General features: G+C 42.8%; 1 protein-coding gene across 1 annotated transcript in view; it reads right to left on the bottom strand.

Annotated features, from left to right (window-relative positions):
* Window positions 1-10,634: 10,634 nt before the first annotated feature.
* The window catches only part of ell (elongation factor RNA polymerase II), a 146,146-nt gene continuing 138,529 nt past the window's right edge, over window positions 10,635-18,251 (bottom strand). Inside the window, exon 12 of the mRNA XM_060846236.1 lies at window positions 10,635-15,378. Within this exon, the coding sequence (XP_060702219.1) occupies window positions 15,262-15,378 (117 nt within the window). The 3' untranslated portion in view covers window positions 10,635-15,261. The remainder of the gene's footprint in view (window positions 15,379-18,251) is intronic.

Here is an 18,251-nt window from a genome sequence, read left to right as displayed (position 1 = left end):
GGAGACAAGTGCTTATTAATTGGAACCAGAAGCATATAGACAGCGGTTCAGAAACACAAAGAAGGAACCAGGTCAAACTTATATTGAGTTCAAAAGAATTAAACAGTCATTTTGATCGATGGGTGCGTGCTTTGAAAATAGATAGGAGATTTGAGGCTCTAAGAGAGATGATTCTGCTGCAGGAGTTTAAAAACTCACTTCCAGAGGAACAGGAAGTTCAGGAAGTGGGAAGGGCAGCAGAATTAGCAGATGAGTACATGTTGGTGCATAAGACAAGCTTCTGGCTAGGTTTTCATCCTGTGAGGGATAAAAGTTGGGAGAAGGGGAGATCCTACCCTATTAAAGGATGAGTAGAGAGCATTGGTAATAATTTACCACAGGTTAAAAAAGTAGCCCAAGAGGGTGGAAAGGAGGTGAAAGGCCTTAGGTGTTTTCACTGTAATGGAGTGGGACACAGAAAATTACAAAGCCAGTGGTTTCAGATGGGCACTGGGAAAAGGTGTTTTTACTGCCAGCAGGTAGGACATGTAAAGGCACAGTGCTGATCATTAAAGAAAGGCATTGTGGGAAAAGATGTGGTCAAAGAAGCAAAGCCAGTGGCATTAGGGAAGGGAGTAAAGGAGACCCCAAAAAGAGCCGAGGAGCTGCAGGAGAGTGTACAGCCCAGGCAGGGGCTGGGTATGGAGTTAGTACCTGACCTCTACAAAGAATTTGCCTCTATGAGTGATGTTTACTCAGAAAGAACAGGGGGCGATGGACAAGAAGTTATAACTTTGAGCGATACAGGATTTAACCAGTCGCTAATAGTAAGGGATGAGCAAATATGCATTCTTTCTGATCTGTTACTCGAGAGTGTGGTAATTTGGACAGAAATTTAGTATTCCCCTATGCAAGATGAAAGTTACAGTGGGAGTGATTGACAGAGTGTCAGTTCCAGGAATACAGTTTGTTCTTGGAAATGATTTGGCAGAATCCAAGGTGGGAGTGACACCCCTTGTTGTGGAGAAACCTAAGGAAGACCAAGAAACTGAGGAGTTAAAACAGAAATATTCTGATATTTTCCTAGACTGTGTGGTAACCAGATCCCATTACCATAAGTCACAGAACAAAGTGAAAAGTAAAGAGAAAGATGAAGGAGTTCAGGTTCAGTTTGCAGGTATCCTGTTTGATGCAATGGTGCAGGAAAATCCTGAACAGGCAGAGGGTCAGACACAAGTGTTTAGTCTTGAAAGGCTAAGAGACTTGCAACAGAAAGACAAGACCAGAAAAGATATATATGTGGATGCGTACTCCGAAAAGGAGGCAGAGAACATTCCAGAGGGTGATTATCTGAAAGATAGAATCCTAATGCTGAAATTGAGACCACGGCAGATTAGTGCAGAGGAGAAATGGGCACAAGTGCATCAGATTGATTTGTCCGTAGCACACTGACAGGAGGTGTTATGGGTAGCACATGAACTCCTGTAGGAAGTCACCTAGGGGTATGAAAGACTCAGGATAAGGTACAAAAACATTTTTATTGACCTGAAATGCACAAGGATATCTTTACTCAGCGAGTCGTGAGTTCATGGAATGCCCTGCCAGTAGCAATGGTGGACTCTCCCTCTTTATGGGCATTGGATAGGCATATGGAGGATAGTGGGCCGGTGCAACATCGAGGGCCAAAGGGCCTGTACTGCGCTGTATTTTTCCTATGTTTCTATGATGTTGTTAACTTTTGCTGAATGTGTCATATATGCCAAATGGTAGGTAAGCCACAGGCGGTAATAAAACCCGCCCCTTTGTTGCCAATCCCAGAATTTGAAGAACCTTTCACCCAGGTTATAATTATTGTGTAGGTCCCCTCCCGAGAACTAAAAGCAGGAACCCATACTTCGTAATCATGATGGATGAGTTTACCAGATTTCCGGAGGCAATTCCATATGGACTATCAAGGTAAAAAATGTGGTAGAGGAGTTAGTAGCTTTCTTCACACGGACCAACTTTTATTGCTAGGCTGTTTGAGGTGGTTATGGATAGTTTAGGTATACAGCACTTTAAATCCAGTGCACATTATCCCGAATCCCAGTGAGCTTTAGAAAGGTGGCATCAGACCTTGATGACCATGTTGAGAGCAAACAATACAAATGGGATACCTGGTTGCCTGAAGACAAAAACAGATTCAAATTAGGCCAGTCAGTTTACATTATATCCCCAAAAATATTAAATCCAATCATGTTTGAATTTAGTATTTTGACAATCTTAAAAGCCAATGACATAATCCAATGCTTTCGGGGTATAAGACCTGGGAAAATTGAACAGTTGGGAGGAGCACTGCCACACCACTATTTAGAGACTGCCCAAAAAATAGCTCCCTTAAAAGTACCTTTATCAATCTGTGACCTGTGAAGCATAATCCCTAAGAAGAAAAAAAGACACAGGAAAATCCAAATAGAAGATTCGACAGCTGGCTGGTTTTGAAAACTTGAACTTTTGGTAAATCTTAATTGGGGAGTTTTATCGGACTAGCATTCTAGAAGGGAAAGTAAAATCTAGGTTAGAGAAAGGAGTTGTAAAAAGTTGTTCATTTAAATAGTTCTTGGCCTCTTGAATTTTCACGGATTGCTGCATGGGATAAATCATTTCTGGGTTACTGGTTTAAATTAAGCAAGAGGTTTACCCCATGATGTAACAATATTGAACTGTATTGTGTTCCCACTTGCATATAAACTAAGTTATGAACGTATTCAAGAATGAAAACCATTCATAACCTGCAAACAATACAAACATTGGTGGGGAGGTGGGGTAAACAGTGAGGAGTAGACCCTTAGATTACAGGAGGGTATTAACCAGCTGGTCAGAGGCAAATGGAATTCAGTCCAGATAAGTGTGAGGTAATGCACCTCGGCAGGACAAACAAGGCAAGGGAATACATGACAAACGGGTGAACTCCTGGGAAGCACCAAGGATCGGAGGGACCTTGGTGTGCATGTTCATTGGTCCCTTAAGGTGTTTGGGCACGTTAATAAAGTGATTCAGAATGCTATGGTGTACTTGCCTTTATTATTATCCAGCATAGAGTTTGAGAGCAGGGAGGTGATGCTGGAACTGTATAACATGCCGGTTAGGCCACAGCTAGAATATTGTGTGCAGTTCTGGAATTCACATTATTGGAGGAATGTGACAGTATTGGACAGGGCACAGAGGAGATTTACCAGGATGTTATCTGGGCTGGGGAGTTTCAGTTATGAAGAGAGATCGAACAGACTGGGGTGTTTTTCTTGGAACACAAGAGACTGAGGGAGCTCATGATGGAGATGTATAAAATTGTGTGGGACATACATTGGGTAGGCGGGAAAGAACGTATTCCCTTGATGGAGGGATCAATGTGGACATAGATTTAAACTAAAGAGCAATTTAGAGGCGATGTAAGTAAATATGTTTTACCCAGAGGGTGCCTGGAATTTGGTATTCACTGCCTGTGAGGGTGGTAGAGATGGAAACCCTCCAATAATATTTAAGTATTTAGGTGTGCACTAACGATGCCACATCACTGGGCCAAGTGCTGGAAAATTGGATTAGAATAATTAGGTAGCTGCTTTGACCAGCATGAACACAATGGATGGAAGGTTCTTTTTTTCTGGGCTGTAGATCCTATGACTCGGTACAGGAACTGATGTCATTCAGCACCCCCCACCCCCAAATTACTTCGGGCATTCTATGTTATTATGCTGACCTGCAAAATTACTCTGTAATGTGGCTTAATTGTAAAATCCTCTGTTATTCTCAATTGTGTAAAAGAGATCTAAACTTTCTGCTTCAGTTGTGTCAGCATCACAGTATTTACCTGGTGCTGCTGGCTACATTCAGCATGAGCTGCCAAGGTTGACATCCTGATGAAACCTTTTAAATGGAAGTAGCCTGAAGGCGACTTGTATAAATTTTCAGTGTTGAGGCTGTGACTATTCTGGGAGCTTGTTTCAATGTAGGATTGTTTTCAGTTCATTTCCAGGATGTGGGTGTCACTGGCTAGACTAGGATTTGTTGCCCATTCCTAATTGCCCTGTACGTGGGAAGACAGCTTGTTGATGCACTTGTTGGAAACAAATGTCGTTTATCATTAACGTAGAGACTGCCTCGTGTGTTATCATTGTAGGAGAGCACTTGGTATTTGTTTCAATTCCCAGCATCAATTCCATATTTTCCAGAACATATTCATCTATTTTTCTCTCTCTCCTTTGTGCAGCGATTCCCATTCCAAATCTTTGGTTAAGGATGTGACACTATTGTATGTCCCAGACTGACTGGTGAAGAATTAGAACATAGAACAATACAGCACAGAACAGGCCCTTCGGCCCACGATGTTGTGCCGAACATCTATCCTAGATTAAGCACCCATCCATGTACCTATCCAACTGCCGCTTAATTGTTGCACTAACTATTTGGATCACTCCAACCCAATTTATATCTCTTACTGTGTAAGGACGCCACACACTAATTGCATTCTGAGAATGGGTAAACACATGTTTGATAAGCTACAACTTGCCTGGATGATTGCAACTCTAACAACACGCAGTAAGTTCCCCTCCAAGTCACTCACCACCCTGACTAGAAAGGTCCTTCATTAACACTGGGTCAAAATCCTACAATTCCATTCATAACAGCATTGAGTATTCCTACTCTCATCGACAGCAGTGCTTCAAGAAGGAAGTTCAGAACTGGCTTCTCAAGGGCAATTAAGTTCAAGCAAGAAATACTATCCCAGCCAGCAACACATACATTCCATTGACAATTTTATTTTTGAATACCAAAGACTTCTCTTCTTAAAGATACTTTTTATAAAAGTGTTTCCTAATTTCACTTTTGAATGGTCTGTCTCTAATTTTCACATTACGCCCCTCTCCAACCAACAGAAGAACATGGAGCAAGAGGCCATTCTGCCCTTCAAGCCTGCTTCACCATTTAGTTCCATCATGGCTGATCTCATCTTCGTCTCAACTCCACTTTCTTGCCCAGTCTCCACAACCCTCAACCCATTATTCAATGTCCCAGCACCCACTGCACTCTGGGGGAGTGAATTCCACAGACTCATGATCCTTTGACAGAAGTAATTTCTCATCTGTTTTAAGTCTGCCACTCCTTATCCTAAAACTGCGACTGCCTAAAACATTCTCTCTACATTTACTTTGTCATTCCCCCGTTGACATCTTATATACCTCAATTAAATCTCCTCTCACTCCTCTAAACTCTATTCTGTATATGTCTAAATTTCTCAATCTCTCTCATAAAATAAACCTGTCATCTCTGAACTGTTGTCAACGTGATTACATCCTTCCTCAGAGAGACCAAAACTGTACAATTGCAACATTGCTGTTTTTATATTCTACTCCTTTAGTAACAAAGGCCAAAATTCTATTTACCCTCTTTATCACCTGCTGTACCTGCATTTTAGCTTTCTACAATTAATGCAAGAAGATTACCAGATCTCTATGCAGGGGGGCATTTTGAAGCAACTTCTTTTAATCTACCAGAGTTGTTCTCTTAATATTGTAAAAACTTGGACTAAGTTCCCGTAACTTTCTAAATTCCATAGTGTATAACCCTAGATTGCGTAATCTCTTCTTGTAATTTAATCCGCGGTATCCAGTTATCATTGCAGTAAATCTCTACTAGATCCTATCATCACTTTAGATTTCTTTTTGCTCTCATCCCATTTAGCAAACCACTTCAGCATCCATTACTGAGTAGACTAAGAAAGGTAGACAGCAGAGGCTGAGACTGTTAAGGGCTCTTTTGAAGCAGAGTGGATTTGTGGTTAATTGGAGGGATTAAGTAACATGGGTCTGAACAACAGCCAATCATTCACAGTAACCAATGTTAGAGGAGCTGGGTGTGTGTACGTTGACAGGGAAAGGAGGCCATGAAAGAATTGGAATTCAAGGCCTTGAAATCAGTTTTCCGCAGAGTAGCAGCATTTCACAGTTATGTTATGATGGAGGCAGACTTGGTTGCTTCAAGGGCCAGGGTTAGGAATGGAAGGCATTTGCTAATTGGCAGTTAAACATGGTCTTTGCGTAAACATTTAGGAGGCACAATAACATTGTGGAAAAGTAACATGATGTGTTCCACTGGGATCTGCATCAGCATCACCTGGTGCCCGCATTATTCCAAACATTTCCAAAGCAGCCAGGCACCAAATCCTGTTTCTTAAGAAGTCACAATAACCTTTAAATATTAACTCCGTTTCTCTCTCCACAGATGCTGGCAGACTCAACAGAATAATTTCAGAATAAATAGTCATGCATTTAAAACAGATGAGGAGGAATTTATTTTCTCAGAGATTCATGAATCTGTGGTATTCTTTACCGCAGAGAGATGGTGAGACTGAGTCATTAAAGTATAACCAAAGCAAAGATAGATTTTTAATCAGCATGAGGATCATGCCTTAAAAGAGGAAAAGGCAGTAAAGTATCAGAAAAGCCACAATTGCACTGAATGGCGGAATAAGCTACTGTCTAAAAAGACGATGGTGCTATTCGTTCAGTTTGTCTTTAATAAGTTTGAATCAATGATTCCATCTGAACTTGCAGGATATACCTTTCCAATAACTTTTCCTTTTTCCAATCCCTCAATAAAGATAATTTCTCCAACACTGCCTCTCATATTTAAAACAAATGTACGTGTCTCAAGTTTTGTCCCACAGGTGAGAGCATTGAAACCTGGCTCAGCTGGTGGATAGATTTCAATACCTGAATTTCTAATCACCTCCCTTAATGAACAGCTGGACTCCGTGTTTATGGTGCAATCTGAGCAGAGCTTTGTACAATTTTATCGTCACTCCCTCTGACTCATCTCATCTAGAACTGCTGCACCTAGGCAAAATCTATATTCTACAGGATATTATCTTTAATATTCCCCACTTAAACTCTACAGAATCAAACTACCCCAATTAATTTGCTTACTGCAAATTTTAAAGCTACATACCAGAGTCATGATCCTCATTCTCTCGGAATTCCAAGTTGTGTCAAACCTGATCATTCTCTGGCCACTGTAGCCCATGTCTACCATTTGTTCTGGGTCACATTCTGAGCAAAGGTAGAGATTGAGATTCAAGAGTCATAATTTAAGTGAATAGGAGAGCAAGCTTGAGGAGTCGAGTGATTCACTATTGCTCTTGTGGTATTTCTGATGCACCAAGCTATGAAACAATAAAATACAATTCAGACTCTTGGTCAATTCCTACTTGATTGATATAAGTTGTTCTTCAACATAAATTCTGTTCCCCATATATATTTTCTCTTTTAATAAACTGCCTTGCATTGAGCAAGCTCCTGGGCTCCATCAATACTCAAGTGATAGTTGCATTACTTTTAAAATGCTCATTATCAAGTCCCTCTATGGCCTCAATCCTCTCCTGCTGCATTACCTCTCACCCTACAAACCTCAGATTGCAGTATGCCTCTAGCTCTGCCATCTGGTGCATCTTTTATGTTGTTCACTCCATCATTGGTGGCTGTACTTTCAGATGCCAGGAGCCATTAGAAGTCTCTCCTGAAACCTCCCAAATTCCCCAGTCTCTCTATCCACAACATCAAGATGCACCTTGAACTCTGCCTTTGACCAAACCTTTGGTAATATGTAATACACAGCTTGGTGTCAAATGTTGTTTTATAATACTCTTTCTCCCAAGAGATGGTGGCTCAGTGGGAGGTCACCGGATCATTAGTAATCCAAAGGCCCAGGCTAATGCTCTGGACACACGGGTTCACTTCCTACCACAGCAGCTGGTGGAACTTGCTTTCAATTCTAGATTTTATTTTAATTTAAATGGAAAAAATAATGGAGAAAAAAAGTTGCTATTTGGTGGGGCAAGGCTTCATTGAGAATAGTCAGCACAGCTTTGTCAGAGGGAGGTCATGCTGATCAAATCTGGTGGAATATTTTAAGGAAGTGACCAAAGGTTCGGATGACGGTAATACAGTTGGAATGTAAATAGATTTCAACAAAGCTTTTGATAAGGTCCCACATGGAAAACTGATAAAGGTAAAAACCCTCATGGGATCCAGGGAAACTTGGCAAGATGCATCCAAACTTGAGTTAGAAGTGTGACGCTGGAAAAGTACTGCTGGTCAGGCAGCATCCGCGGAGCAGGGGAGTTGACATTTTGAATGTAAGCTCTTTATCAGGAGAGTTGACGTTTCGAGGATAAGCTCCTCATCATCACATTCCTGACGAAGGGCTTATATGCAAAATGTCAACTCTCCTACTCCTCTGATGCTGCCTGACCAGCTGTTTTTCCACACTTTTTGACTCTGATCTCCAGTATCTGCAGTCCTCACTTTATCCTGCATCCAAAATTGGCTTTGTGACAGGAGATGGAGTGTGATGGTGGAAAGCTGTCTGTGACTGGAGCCCTATGTGCAGTGGTGTAGCACAGGGATCAATGCTGGGTCGTTTGTGACGTTTGTAAATGATGTAGACGAGAATGCAGGAGGGGTAGGTAAATTTGTGGATAAGTGAGGCAGAAGGTGTTAGGTTAGGGGAGTATATTATAGGAGGATATAAATAGATTGGTCAGATCAAGGGCAGATTGAATTAAACTCTGATAAATCTGAGGTGATGCACTTTGGAAGAAGGAACAAGACAAGGGAGAACTCAATGAATGGCAGGGCGCTAAGAAGCTCAGAGGAATCGAATCTTGGGGTGTTTATCCATAAATGTGTTAAGATAGATTAATAGGGTCGGTAAAGTGACATATAGGACACTTGGCTTTATCAGTCATAACGTAGATTACCAGAGCAAGGTTATGTTGGAACTGTACAGAACTTTGGTTCAGCCATCACATGCAGTTCTGATCACCACACTATAGGAAGGATAGAATTGCACTAGAGGGGGTGCAGAGGAGATTCACCCATGTTGCCTGGGATGGAGATTTCAGCGATGTAGGGAGGCTGGATAAGGTTGGATTGTTTGCTTAGAGTAGAGAAGGTTGAAGGGGCCTTCACAGAGATGTTTAACATTATATGAGGGGCATGGACAGGGTGAATAGAAGGCAATCATTTTCCATAGTTGAAGGGTCAATAACAAGGGTCATATTTTAAAATGAAAGGCAAGAGGTATTGGGGGGATCGGAGGAAAAACCTCTTCACCCAGAGAGTGGTGGGGGGGGGGGGGTTGGAATACACTGCCTGGGAGGGACGTTGAAGTGGGAAGCCTCACGACCTGTAAAAAGTACTTGCATGAACACTTGAAATATCATGGCATTCAAGGTTCCAGGCCTACTGCAGGAAAGTGGGACTAGTGCAGATAGTATATTTCTGGTGGCACAGACTTGATACTGTACTATCTAATTCTAAGAATCCTCTTGTGATGTCTTCGAAAATGGAAAAGTTTCCATTTTTCAACACCTCCAACTTCACTGATGTTCCTAACACACAGCACTGTACCATCTCCTTCCCTTTCTGATGTTCTTGGTCTTTGCCAAGTTCGCTGCCATCCTCAACTATTTCTGATATTAGCACCAAACTGAAGTTCCTCTGCAGCCAACTCCCAATGTTTCCAGCATTCATGTGCTTACATTTCCAAGAAGTTTATATTATTTCATGTTGCCTCTTTCCAACATCTATTCAATATCTCCATTTACTGATGCTCCTCTGCACTTAATCTTTAGATTAGATTAGATTCCCTACAGTGTGGAAACAGGCCCTTCGACCCAACCAGTCCACTCCGACCCTCCGAAGAATAACCCATCCTACCCAGATGCCATCTAACACCACGGCAATTTAGCATGGCCAATTCACCTGACCTGCACATCTTTGGACTGTGGGAGGAAACCGGAGCACCCAGAGGAAACCCACGCAGACATGGGGACAATGTGCAAACTCCACACAGACTGTGACCCAAGGCCAGAATCGAACCTAGGACCCTGGCAGCAGTGCTAATCGCTGAGCCACCGCGCCGCTTTCATAGCAACACTTTCCCCGGGGGTTATTTGATTTCCAGAAGACATCAATCAAGTGCCACATCAAAGATTACAATGCAAAATAAGAGTTCAGGTGCAGGTTGTAACATGTTTGCACTGACAGATGACTGGTTGGTGAACAAGGAACAGAAGGTGAATAGAAACTCATTATTGGGAAAAATTAAAGTTTGAGAGCTGATTAGAAACAAACTCCTGTAATAATGGGATATAAGTAAAATGCTACAGATGCTGGGCATCTGAAACAAATAGAATGCTGGAGAAACTCAGGACTGGCAGCACCAGAGAAGAGAAACAATTAACATTTTGAGTCCAGTATGACACTTCTTGAAAACGGTCAGTCTCCATGTCACTACACACCTCCTGAAAAACTCTCAAATTGAAAAGTTTGAAACGGAGGTTGATAATAAGTTTATATGGGAAGGTTTAAGAGTTACTGATGTGGGCTGATGGAGTTGAGAAACAAATTAGTGGTGACCTAACTTAAAGACGTAACAGGCAAAGGAATTGATCCTTGAGGTTCCTACTCATAACATTACAGAAGCAACCAGGAAATAAAGACACAAACAAATACTAATACTTATACATATAATCATTAAATATTCTATAATTCTACAGTCATACTAGCTTGTATTCCTTGGTATGTACAATTCCATGATCAGTTCCTTAGCTATACAAGTTCACTCAAAAATATTAAGAGTGTAGAAACATTTTAATCCGACATCTATATATACTGTTCTCAAAAAATAGTTTTATTTAAACTCCAGAAGGTTCAAAAATGTTTAAATTTTTGTATTTTTTTTAAATTCAGAAATATTCTCTCAGACTTGGGTGGAACTGATTTTATAACACTGTGATAAAAAACAAAGCTGCATATACTGGAAATCTGAAACAGAAACTGCTGGAGAAACAACAGATCTGACAATATCCGTGAAGAGAAAGCAGAATTAACGTTTCAGGTCATGATCCTTCTTCAGAGGGGTTAACTATGTACTCCCTACACAGGTGCTGCCAGACCAGAGTTCCTCCAGCAACTTTTGTTACTTTAACACAGGACAGGGTGTAGCAAGGTAGCAGATGCCAGCCCAGCCACTCAGCCTTCTGGTGCATTCAGTAAGTCATAAATGAGAAATCTCTTTCACACACCACGATGGAAGAATAAAGCTTTGGATGCTGATTATGCAAAAACCCAAAAGTAAAACAGGGCAGGCACCACCAAACCAAACTGGTTTCCTAATCCTTCCTGCCAGATACTGATCCATTTACTGTATACGCGCGCACACACACACACACCTCCTCTCACCAATCCCTGTGTGGCAATGAATATGAAGTAGCATAAGAAATTTCACTCATCCCTTATGGTAAACAGAAAATCGTAACTGAGGAAGATTTTTAAAAAACCTGAATCACGCTCTATCACACCCAGTGTTCACCACCACCTCTATCGCAATTGGCCTTAGTGGAGGTCATGTGGGGAAAGGCTCTAGCCCAAGATGTGGAACAGAAGGGGAAGGAATGATAGCACCATTCTGATCATCTGTAACACTGAAGTCAGTTAGGGCATAACACACTTAAAGAGTAGTCTCACATTTTAGACATATCTCAAACAGGGACTCTCACTGATGTGCAACGACATAAGCAAGATGAACACAATAGTAACATCTCACAAATGTTTTCGAGGGAGATGATTCATTCATTTGGTTTTTGACTGATTGCAACTCAATCCTGTGGGTATTCCAGAGAACACCAGGTTTGATCCCTCCCCAGAGCAAACCCTCAACTGTGCGGCACTCTCACTCCTCCTCCAGCATCAGCTGAGATTACATATTCGAGTCCTAAACTGGTGCTTGACCCCACAACCTCCTTATTCGGAGGCAAAACGTGCTAATCACTGTGAGTAACCTCAAGACATCAGGAATATTGAACAGAGGGAACGATCAATAGGTATATGTACAAAGGGAAAAGTATTCTAAGGGCAGGGGGGAGGAGGAGGAATGATTGGAGAGTGAGAGGGAGAGAAGGGGGCAGAGTCAGGGTGGTGGTGGGAAGAGAGGATTGGGGAGGGAGAGGGACAGAGAGAGGGAGAGGAGGAGAAGCAGGAAAAAGGAGGAGAAGTAGTTAGATAGAGCAGAGGCAAGGGAGTGTTGGAGGACTGGAATACCAGTAAGCTGGTCTGATACTTTTACAAGATACAGGCTGCAGTACAAAAACACACGAACATTTTGAAGTCTTCCAGATGGAGGAATGAGGCACATTCCTAGCACTAGTGATATGATGCACCCTCCTAAATTAGCTTTAAATTTTAACTCAAAGCATCCATTCAGTGTATTAGGTCCTGGAATATAGATCTCAATTTCACAAGCAGCCCTGCGGGTTTTAGCAAATTTAGAATAGCAGGCTTTGGCTGCAACTTGGAAGATTTGAGTTTGGGATGATATCATCAGGAGAATATCTGTGATACATCTAGATAGATCACGATGGGGAGGCCACTGGTGTGAAGAAGGTTCCAGCATGAGGAATTTTGGGGAAAACTGGGCACAGAGCAGGGCTGGTGGCGACGGGAACATCATTATGCAGTTTGGGGGTGAGGGGTCAGGCGTTAGCAGGAACTAGGACAAGGGAGTCAGAAGAGGCTGGGGTTAAGGGTCGGTGGGGCTGGGACAATGCTAAAACAGTCGGGAGGAGGGCACATTTCATTGAAGCAATACTCGACAACGACACTCAATAGTCCTCAGAATGGTCAGCTCCTAGACAAATTCTTGAGGAACCTACACCACCCACTTTACCCTCCTTGAATACGTTGAATCTATTGGTATTATACGGGACTCAGGATGTCTGCACTCAGTTAAGCTGTATCTGTGTATGACTTGATGTTTAGGCATCACTTTGATGGAGCTAGAATACTGGCAAGCTAGGACTGGTATGATCACCATTCTGCTGTCCTCTGTGTAAAGGAAACTATGTCAGGTTTGTTTAGGTTATCGTCATATTCGAGTTGATTCTCATTAGTCTCCACAATCAGTCAAATACCGTTTGAACCTCCTGCAGATACAGTACTGCAGGTGCCAGTGAGGACATGTTCAGAACATAGCTACATGTTTCTGAACTCCAATTTCAGTCGTGAAAATATAATCCTGTCCAGTGTGGGCTGCAGTAGAAGACCTGACCCTGTTGCTGTTCAACTGGGAAAATGATAACATTTACTGACACTGAAAAAAGAATGAAAACTCCTAATTTCCTACTTCATGCTTTCCAGTTGTGGACTGAGCCCTTGCTGGGAAAACAATTCACAGTTCCAACTTTAAATAAATTAAAATACTCAAAGGATTGTGCAAGACATGACTGGAGGATCCTATTTAAAATCCCAGGGGACAGCTACTTCAGCGCTTAATAGCCATTAACTTGTTCAGAATATCTTCAGAAGTCCCACAGTTCGCAGAACTCCCACAAAATCAGACAAAATAAACAAATCACTCAAATCACTTGGTGAGAAGCAAATCCTAAATCAGTTACCAAAATTGAAAGGACCAGGTGGGACAAAGAATTTGACTTGACAATTTAGATTTTCAAGTATGGAAATATTTAATAAAATGTCATTCTTTTATCACCAGTGCAGGTTTAAGCTGCAGTTTAGTATCCAGTGTAGATTTTAAACTATTCTTTGTCCATCTCATCGAACTGGACTAGTTTAAGAAGGGAAGAACCATAATGTGGACTGAAAGGGAGAAAACTGAACACTTGATTCTGTTTGAATGTTGCACCCTCCTTTGTTTCAATCTGACTAAACTATACCGGTCATATCTCTCAATGTGCTTTGCAATGGGTTAAAAACACATTGTATTTTCTTAGATTGTTGAAATTAACATCCCAATGTATCTCAACAACCAAGGACTAGAGAGTGTGGAAGGCAAGTTGCATAGCAAGTGCAAATTAGGGTCAAGAGATGGCTTTAATATCAGGAACCTAGTTAAAGGGACTGGAGCCAGAAATACATAAAATAAATAATGCACAAACATAAATCACCAGCGGCTGCCTGGGGAAAGGTGAAATGGTGGTGGTGGTTTGGAGAGAGGCCAGGGAGTTACCACAGTTGAATCTCTGGAAGGGAGGCAAGACCCCCTTAGGCAAAGGTTAGTGACATAACCAGCTGTCATCTGCCTTGGGGGAAGGGAGCAAGGGACAATGAAGAACAGAACATAAAAACTTAGTCTCACGCCCAAAGCACCACAATAGAGGCTCTTGTGGGAGACATTGGCACGAAAGTGAGTCTTTTAGGCAGTGTAGTAGTTCTGGATCCCATCATTGTCAAAACATTATTCATTATATCTTTTTCTATAATCACTTGATTGCGATTCCATCCATTCCTGTCTGGTTAGGGGTCACAGCACTGAACACTGACATTTGATCATTACCTGGCCTGTTGGCAGAAGATGCCATTTCATTGCAGCAGTTGTCCAGTTGCACTGATCATAGTAACTAACACCTTTAAATGAGTTCATTCATTCATCTCTTCTTGGAGTTGGTGGGTGGTGTTTGAGTTTCAGACAGCTAGAGCATTGGGCAAACCTTGAAAAGCAGATGCAGTGTGACAATGAACAGGTGCCTGGCTGACACATAGGAGTGATATATCCTCAGAGTCAGCTCACTATGTGCTGTCATTTATACCTGCAACCCAGTGAGGCAGCAGAGTGGCTGCCACAGAATCACCAGCTCTTGCAGTTGTTGGTGTTTCTAAACAGACACTTGAAATACCTTACGAGGAGAGCGAGCATTTAACGCCAAACAAAACCAGGGCAAATGGTGCTTGAACAGACAGGTGCCAACCCCTCAAACCAGTCTCTTTGGATGGCAGATTTAACATCTAACACTTGGACCATATCTTGTACAGTGAAGAAGGCAGACAAAGGCAACAGCAGCAAAAATATCACTCCCAGAAGGAAGAGTTTGAAGAGTCAGGTGAGGGGCACATAATGAACAAGTCTGAAGAGTCAGGTGAGGGGGAGAAGACACTGTTTGAGGAGTCGGGGGACACAATGAACAGCAAGTCCTGGGTACATCTTCCAATTATTTTTAAAAGCCTTTGTCCTTTAGAATACTAAACTCTCCTCACTAGACAGTTACTGACTGGGGTCCCCCCTCCCATCCCCACAAGTTTCTCTAATTAAAGTTAGTGCTGGTCTCAGTCGGTGCAGTTTCCTCCTCTTGTGAAGCACACACACACAGGGGAAGCTGGAAACACAATTAGATGCAATTGCTCGCTGTATCGCTCTCCCTTTCTGTCTCTTGGTGGTAAAGTAGTCACGCTAACGCCAGGATTGCAGCTGCTTCTGATCGTATTCTGCTATCAATTTCTTAATGTGAGCCAGTTTGTTGTGTAGATATTCACAGCGATATTTCTCCTGGCTGTAATTGGGATTCGTCTGCATAAAAAAACAAAAATGACATTGTGTTCATATCATAGATTTCACACACACTTGACTTGCCTGATAGTGGCAGCAGGTTAAGATACAACCTTTAAGTCAGAGTAGTTTGATACGATATCTGGATGAGGCAGGGTAAGGGATGAAGGAGGAGCAGAACAGTAGGATTACCTTTGGATTGCTCCATGAAGCACAGGCAGCAAAGGTTGAATGGCCTCATTCTGATAACACCAAACATTAACTAGCATTGAGAAAAGCAGAGATCAAAAACTAATGTGCTCAAAGATACTTGTGGATTTCAGCCTGCTAATCCACAATGGCTGAGTGACACTTGTGCACTGTGATTGGAATTCAGTTGGTGAAGCCCATAATAAATTGTGTCCATCTTTTCAAACAGGACTGGCTCAATCCCTGGGCTATGTTGAGTCGAGTGTTACAACTGGCCTCAGAAGTGGGGAGGGGCAGCTCACAAACTCCTGTCAGGCTGCAGTTGACCTTCTACAGAAATGAACTACATGGTGCTAAGCATAAGGAAGGGGTCCCTGAGGGTGGACTGACACAGTAGTGAAGAGAGGGCCCTCACAGAGGGGAGGTGAGATGGTTCTGGGAAATAATGGACCTGGCTCTGTGCAGGAGGCAAAGCAGCTTCAAGGCGGGGAAGGCCCAGCTCCTGGAGGAGGGGACATAACCCCCAGGTCCTGCAGGAAAGCGGTAAGGATTCCTGAGGCCAAAGGTTATCAGAAATTGCAACAGGACCGTGATCAGCTGCGGAAGTGGGCCGAGAAATGGCAAATGGAGTTTAATTTGATGAGAGCGAGGTCTTGCACTTTGGAAAGTCAAATCAAGGTAGGAGTTTCATGTTGAATTGTAGGGGCTGAAGGAGTGTGGTGGAAAGATTAATGAGGCTTTTTGGAGCTTTTACTCTGAATTGTATCGGTCTGATGGCTACAAAGACAGGAGGGCTAAAATGGAGACTTTTTTTTTTTAAGAACCTGGACCTCCCAGGGGTAACCTTGGAACAGGCCTCTCTCCTTAATGCTCCCTTGACAGTTCAGGAAATACAGGAGGCAGCTAGGCAACTTCAGAGTGGAAAAGTACCTGGCCCTGATGGTCTCCCGGGTGAGTTTTAGAAGGGATTCTGTCAGGGCTGATGTTGGAGATGTACAATCACTTCTATATGCATGAACCTTTACCACCACCTTTGAGAGAAGCTAATATTTCCTTAATTCTTAGGAAGGGACGGTTCCTGAGGATTGTGCCTCATATAGGCCCATCTCTCTATTAAATTCAGATTTCAAGATTCTGTCCAAGATCCTGGCGCTGAGATTGGAAAGGCTGTTGCCCCATATTATTAAAGAGGACCAGACAGGCTTTATAATGGGCTGTAGATCCTGTAATAATATTAGAAGGTTACTGAATGTGTCCAAGTTTGTCAGTAATGATCGATTCAGGGATTGGTGATTTCCTTAGATGCAGAGAAAGCACTTGACTGAGTGGAATGGCCGTATCTTTTTTTATGCCTTAGAACAGTTTGGGTTGGGTGGGGTCTTTGCTAGGTGGGTGGAGGTTTTATATTGCCACCCTCTGGCCACGGTCATCACCAACGGGGTGAAGTCTGGGAACTCTACGATTGGCAGTAGTCATTGGCAAGGCTGCCCCCTCTCACCGCTGTTACGTTGGTGATAGAGCCGCTGGCAGAGGGCCATTCATCAGAACACCCACATAACCGCTCCGGAATGGGATCGAGGGCACACAAGATTACACTGTATGCGGATGATGTCCTTCTGTTTTTATCAAACCCGATGACCTCTGTATCCGATTTGATACAATGTATCAATTAATTTGGGGCTATTTCAGGAAATAAGATTAACTTTGCAAAATCAGAGACTACTACTCTGGGGAAACTTAAGGATGAGCCAGAAGTTGAAGGTGGCCCTAAGTTCCCTTTTAAGTGGTCACACGCAGGGTTCCGGTACCTAGGCATTTTATTACCCCCAAGTTTGATCTGTTATTTCAGACTAACTTTGCTCACTTGCTCGACAATAGGTGAGGTCTCCAGAGATGGGAGGCTCTTCCAATTTCATGGCTGGGCCGAATATCTCATTAAGATGAATGTTCTTCCTCGTTTGCTTTGTCCCATGCCTATAAATGTTTCCCAGGTCAATGCTGCGGAAGCTTATGGGGTGGTTTGGTTCCTTTATCTGGCATCGTGGGCGGCCCCTCATCAAACTTACTAAATTGCAGTTGCCTCGAGGGGGAGGAGTTGATTTCCCAGACATCAGGAGGTATCAGTTGAGTTCCCTGCTGTCCTTTGTCCGTGATTGGGTAGGTAACAATCCAAACTCAATATGGCTGGATATTGAGGCCTCCCAGGCAAATTGCCCTCTTATTAAACTGTTGTTCATGGATAAGATGAGGACAGTTATGGACCACTGCCGGAACCCCATTGTCATTACTACAGTCAAGGCATGGAGGGCAATGCATCAGAGTGAGGATTGTTTATCCAAGACTTCGCCACTTACACCTATCGTTGGCATACCAGGGTGACGACCAGGGATGATGGACTCAGGGTTCAAACTGTGGGCAGCGAGAGGAGTTTCTAGTTTGGGAGACTTGTTTGAGGGGGAGGTTAAGATGTCTTTTGAGCAACTGAGCTGCAAATACGGGTTACCCAGCAGAGACCTTTTCCGTTTTTTTCAGGTTAGGGATTTCATCCAGAAGAAGACCATGCTTCTCACTGAGCCCTATAAGCCCAATACAGAGAGGGAGGTTGTTGCTGTGCTCCACAAGCACCCCTTCAGTTAGTGCCCTCTATCGCCTGCTGGGTGGCAGAGCCTGGGAGGATATTAACGGTTATGAGGGGTCTGGGAGCA

This window comes from Hemiscyllium ocellatum, chromosome 28 (genome assembly GCF_020745735.1).
Source record: "Hemiscyllium ocellatum isolate sHemOce1 chromosome 28, sHemOce1.pat.X.cur, whole genome shotgun sequence".
NCBI classification, from domain to species: Eukaryota; Metazoa; Chordata; class Chondrichthyes; order Orectolobiformes; family Hemiscylliidae; genus Hemiscyllium; species Hemiscyllium ocellatum.
The sequence above is the reverse complement of the archived record's forward strand: the minus strand, read 5'-3'. Positions and strand labels throughout refer to the sequence as shown.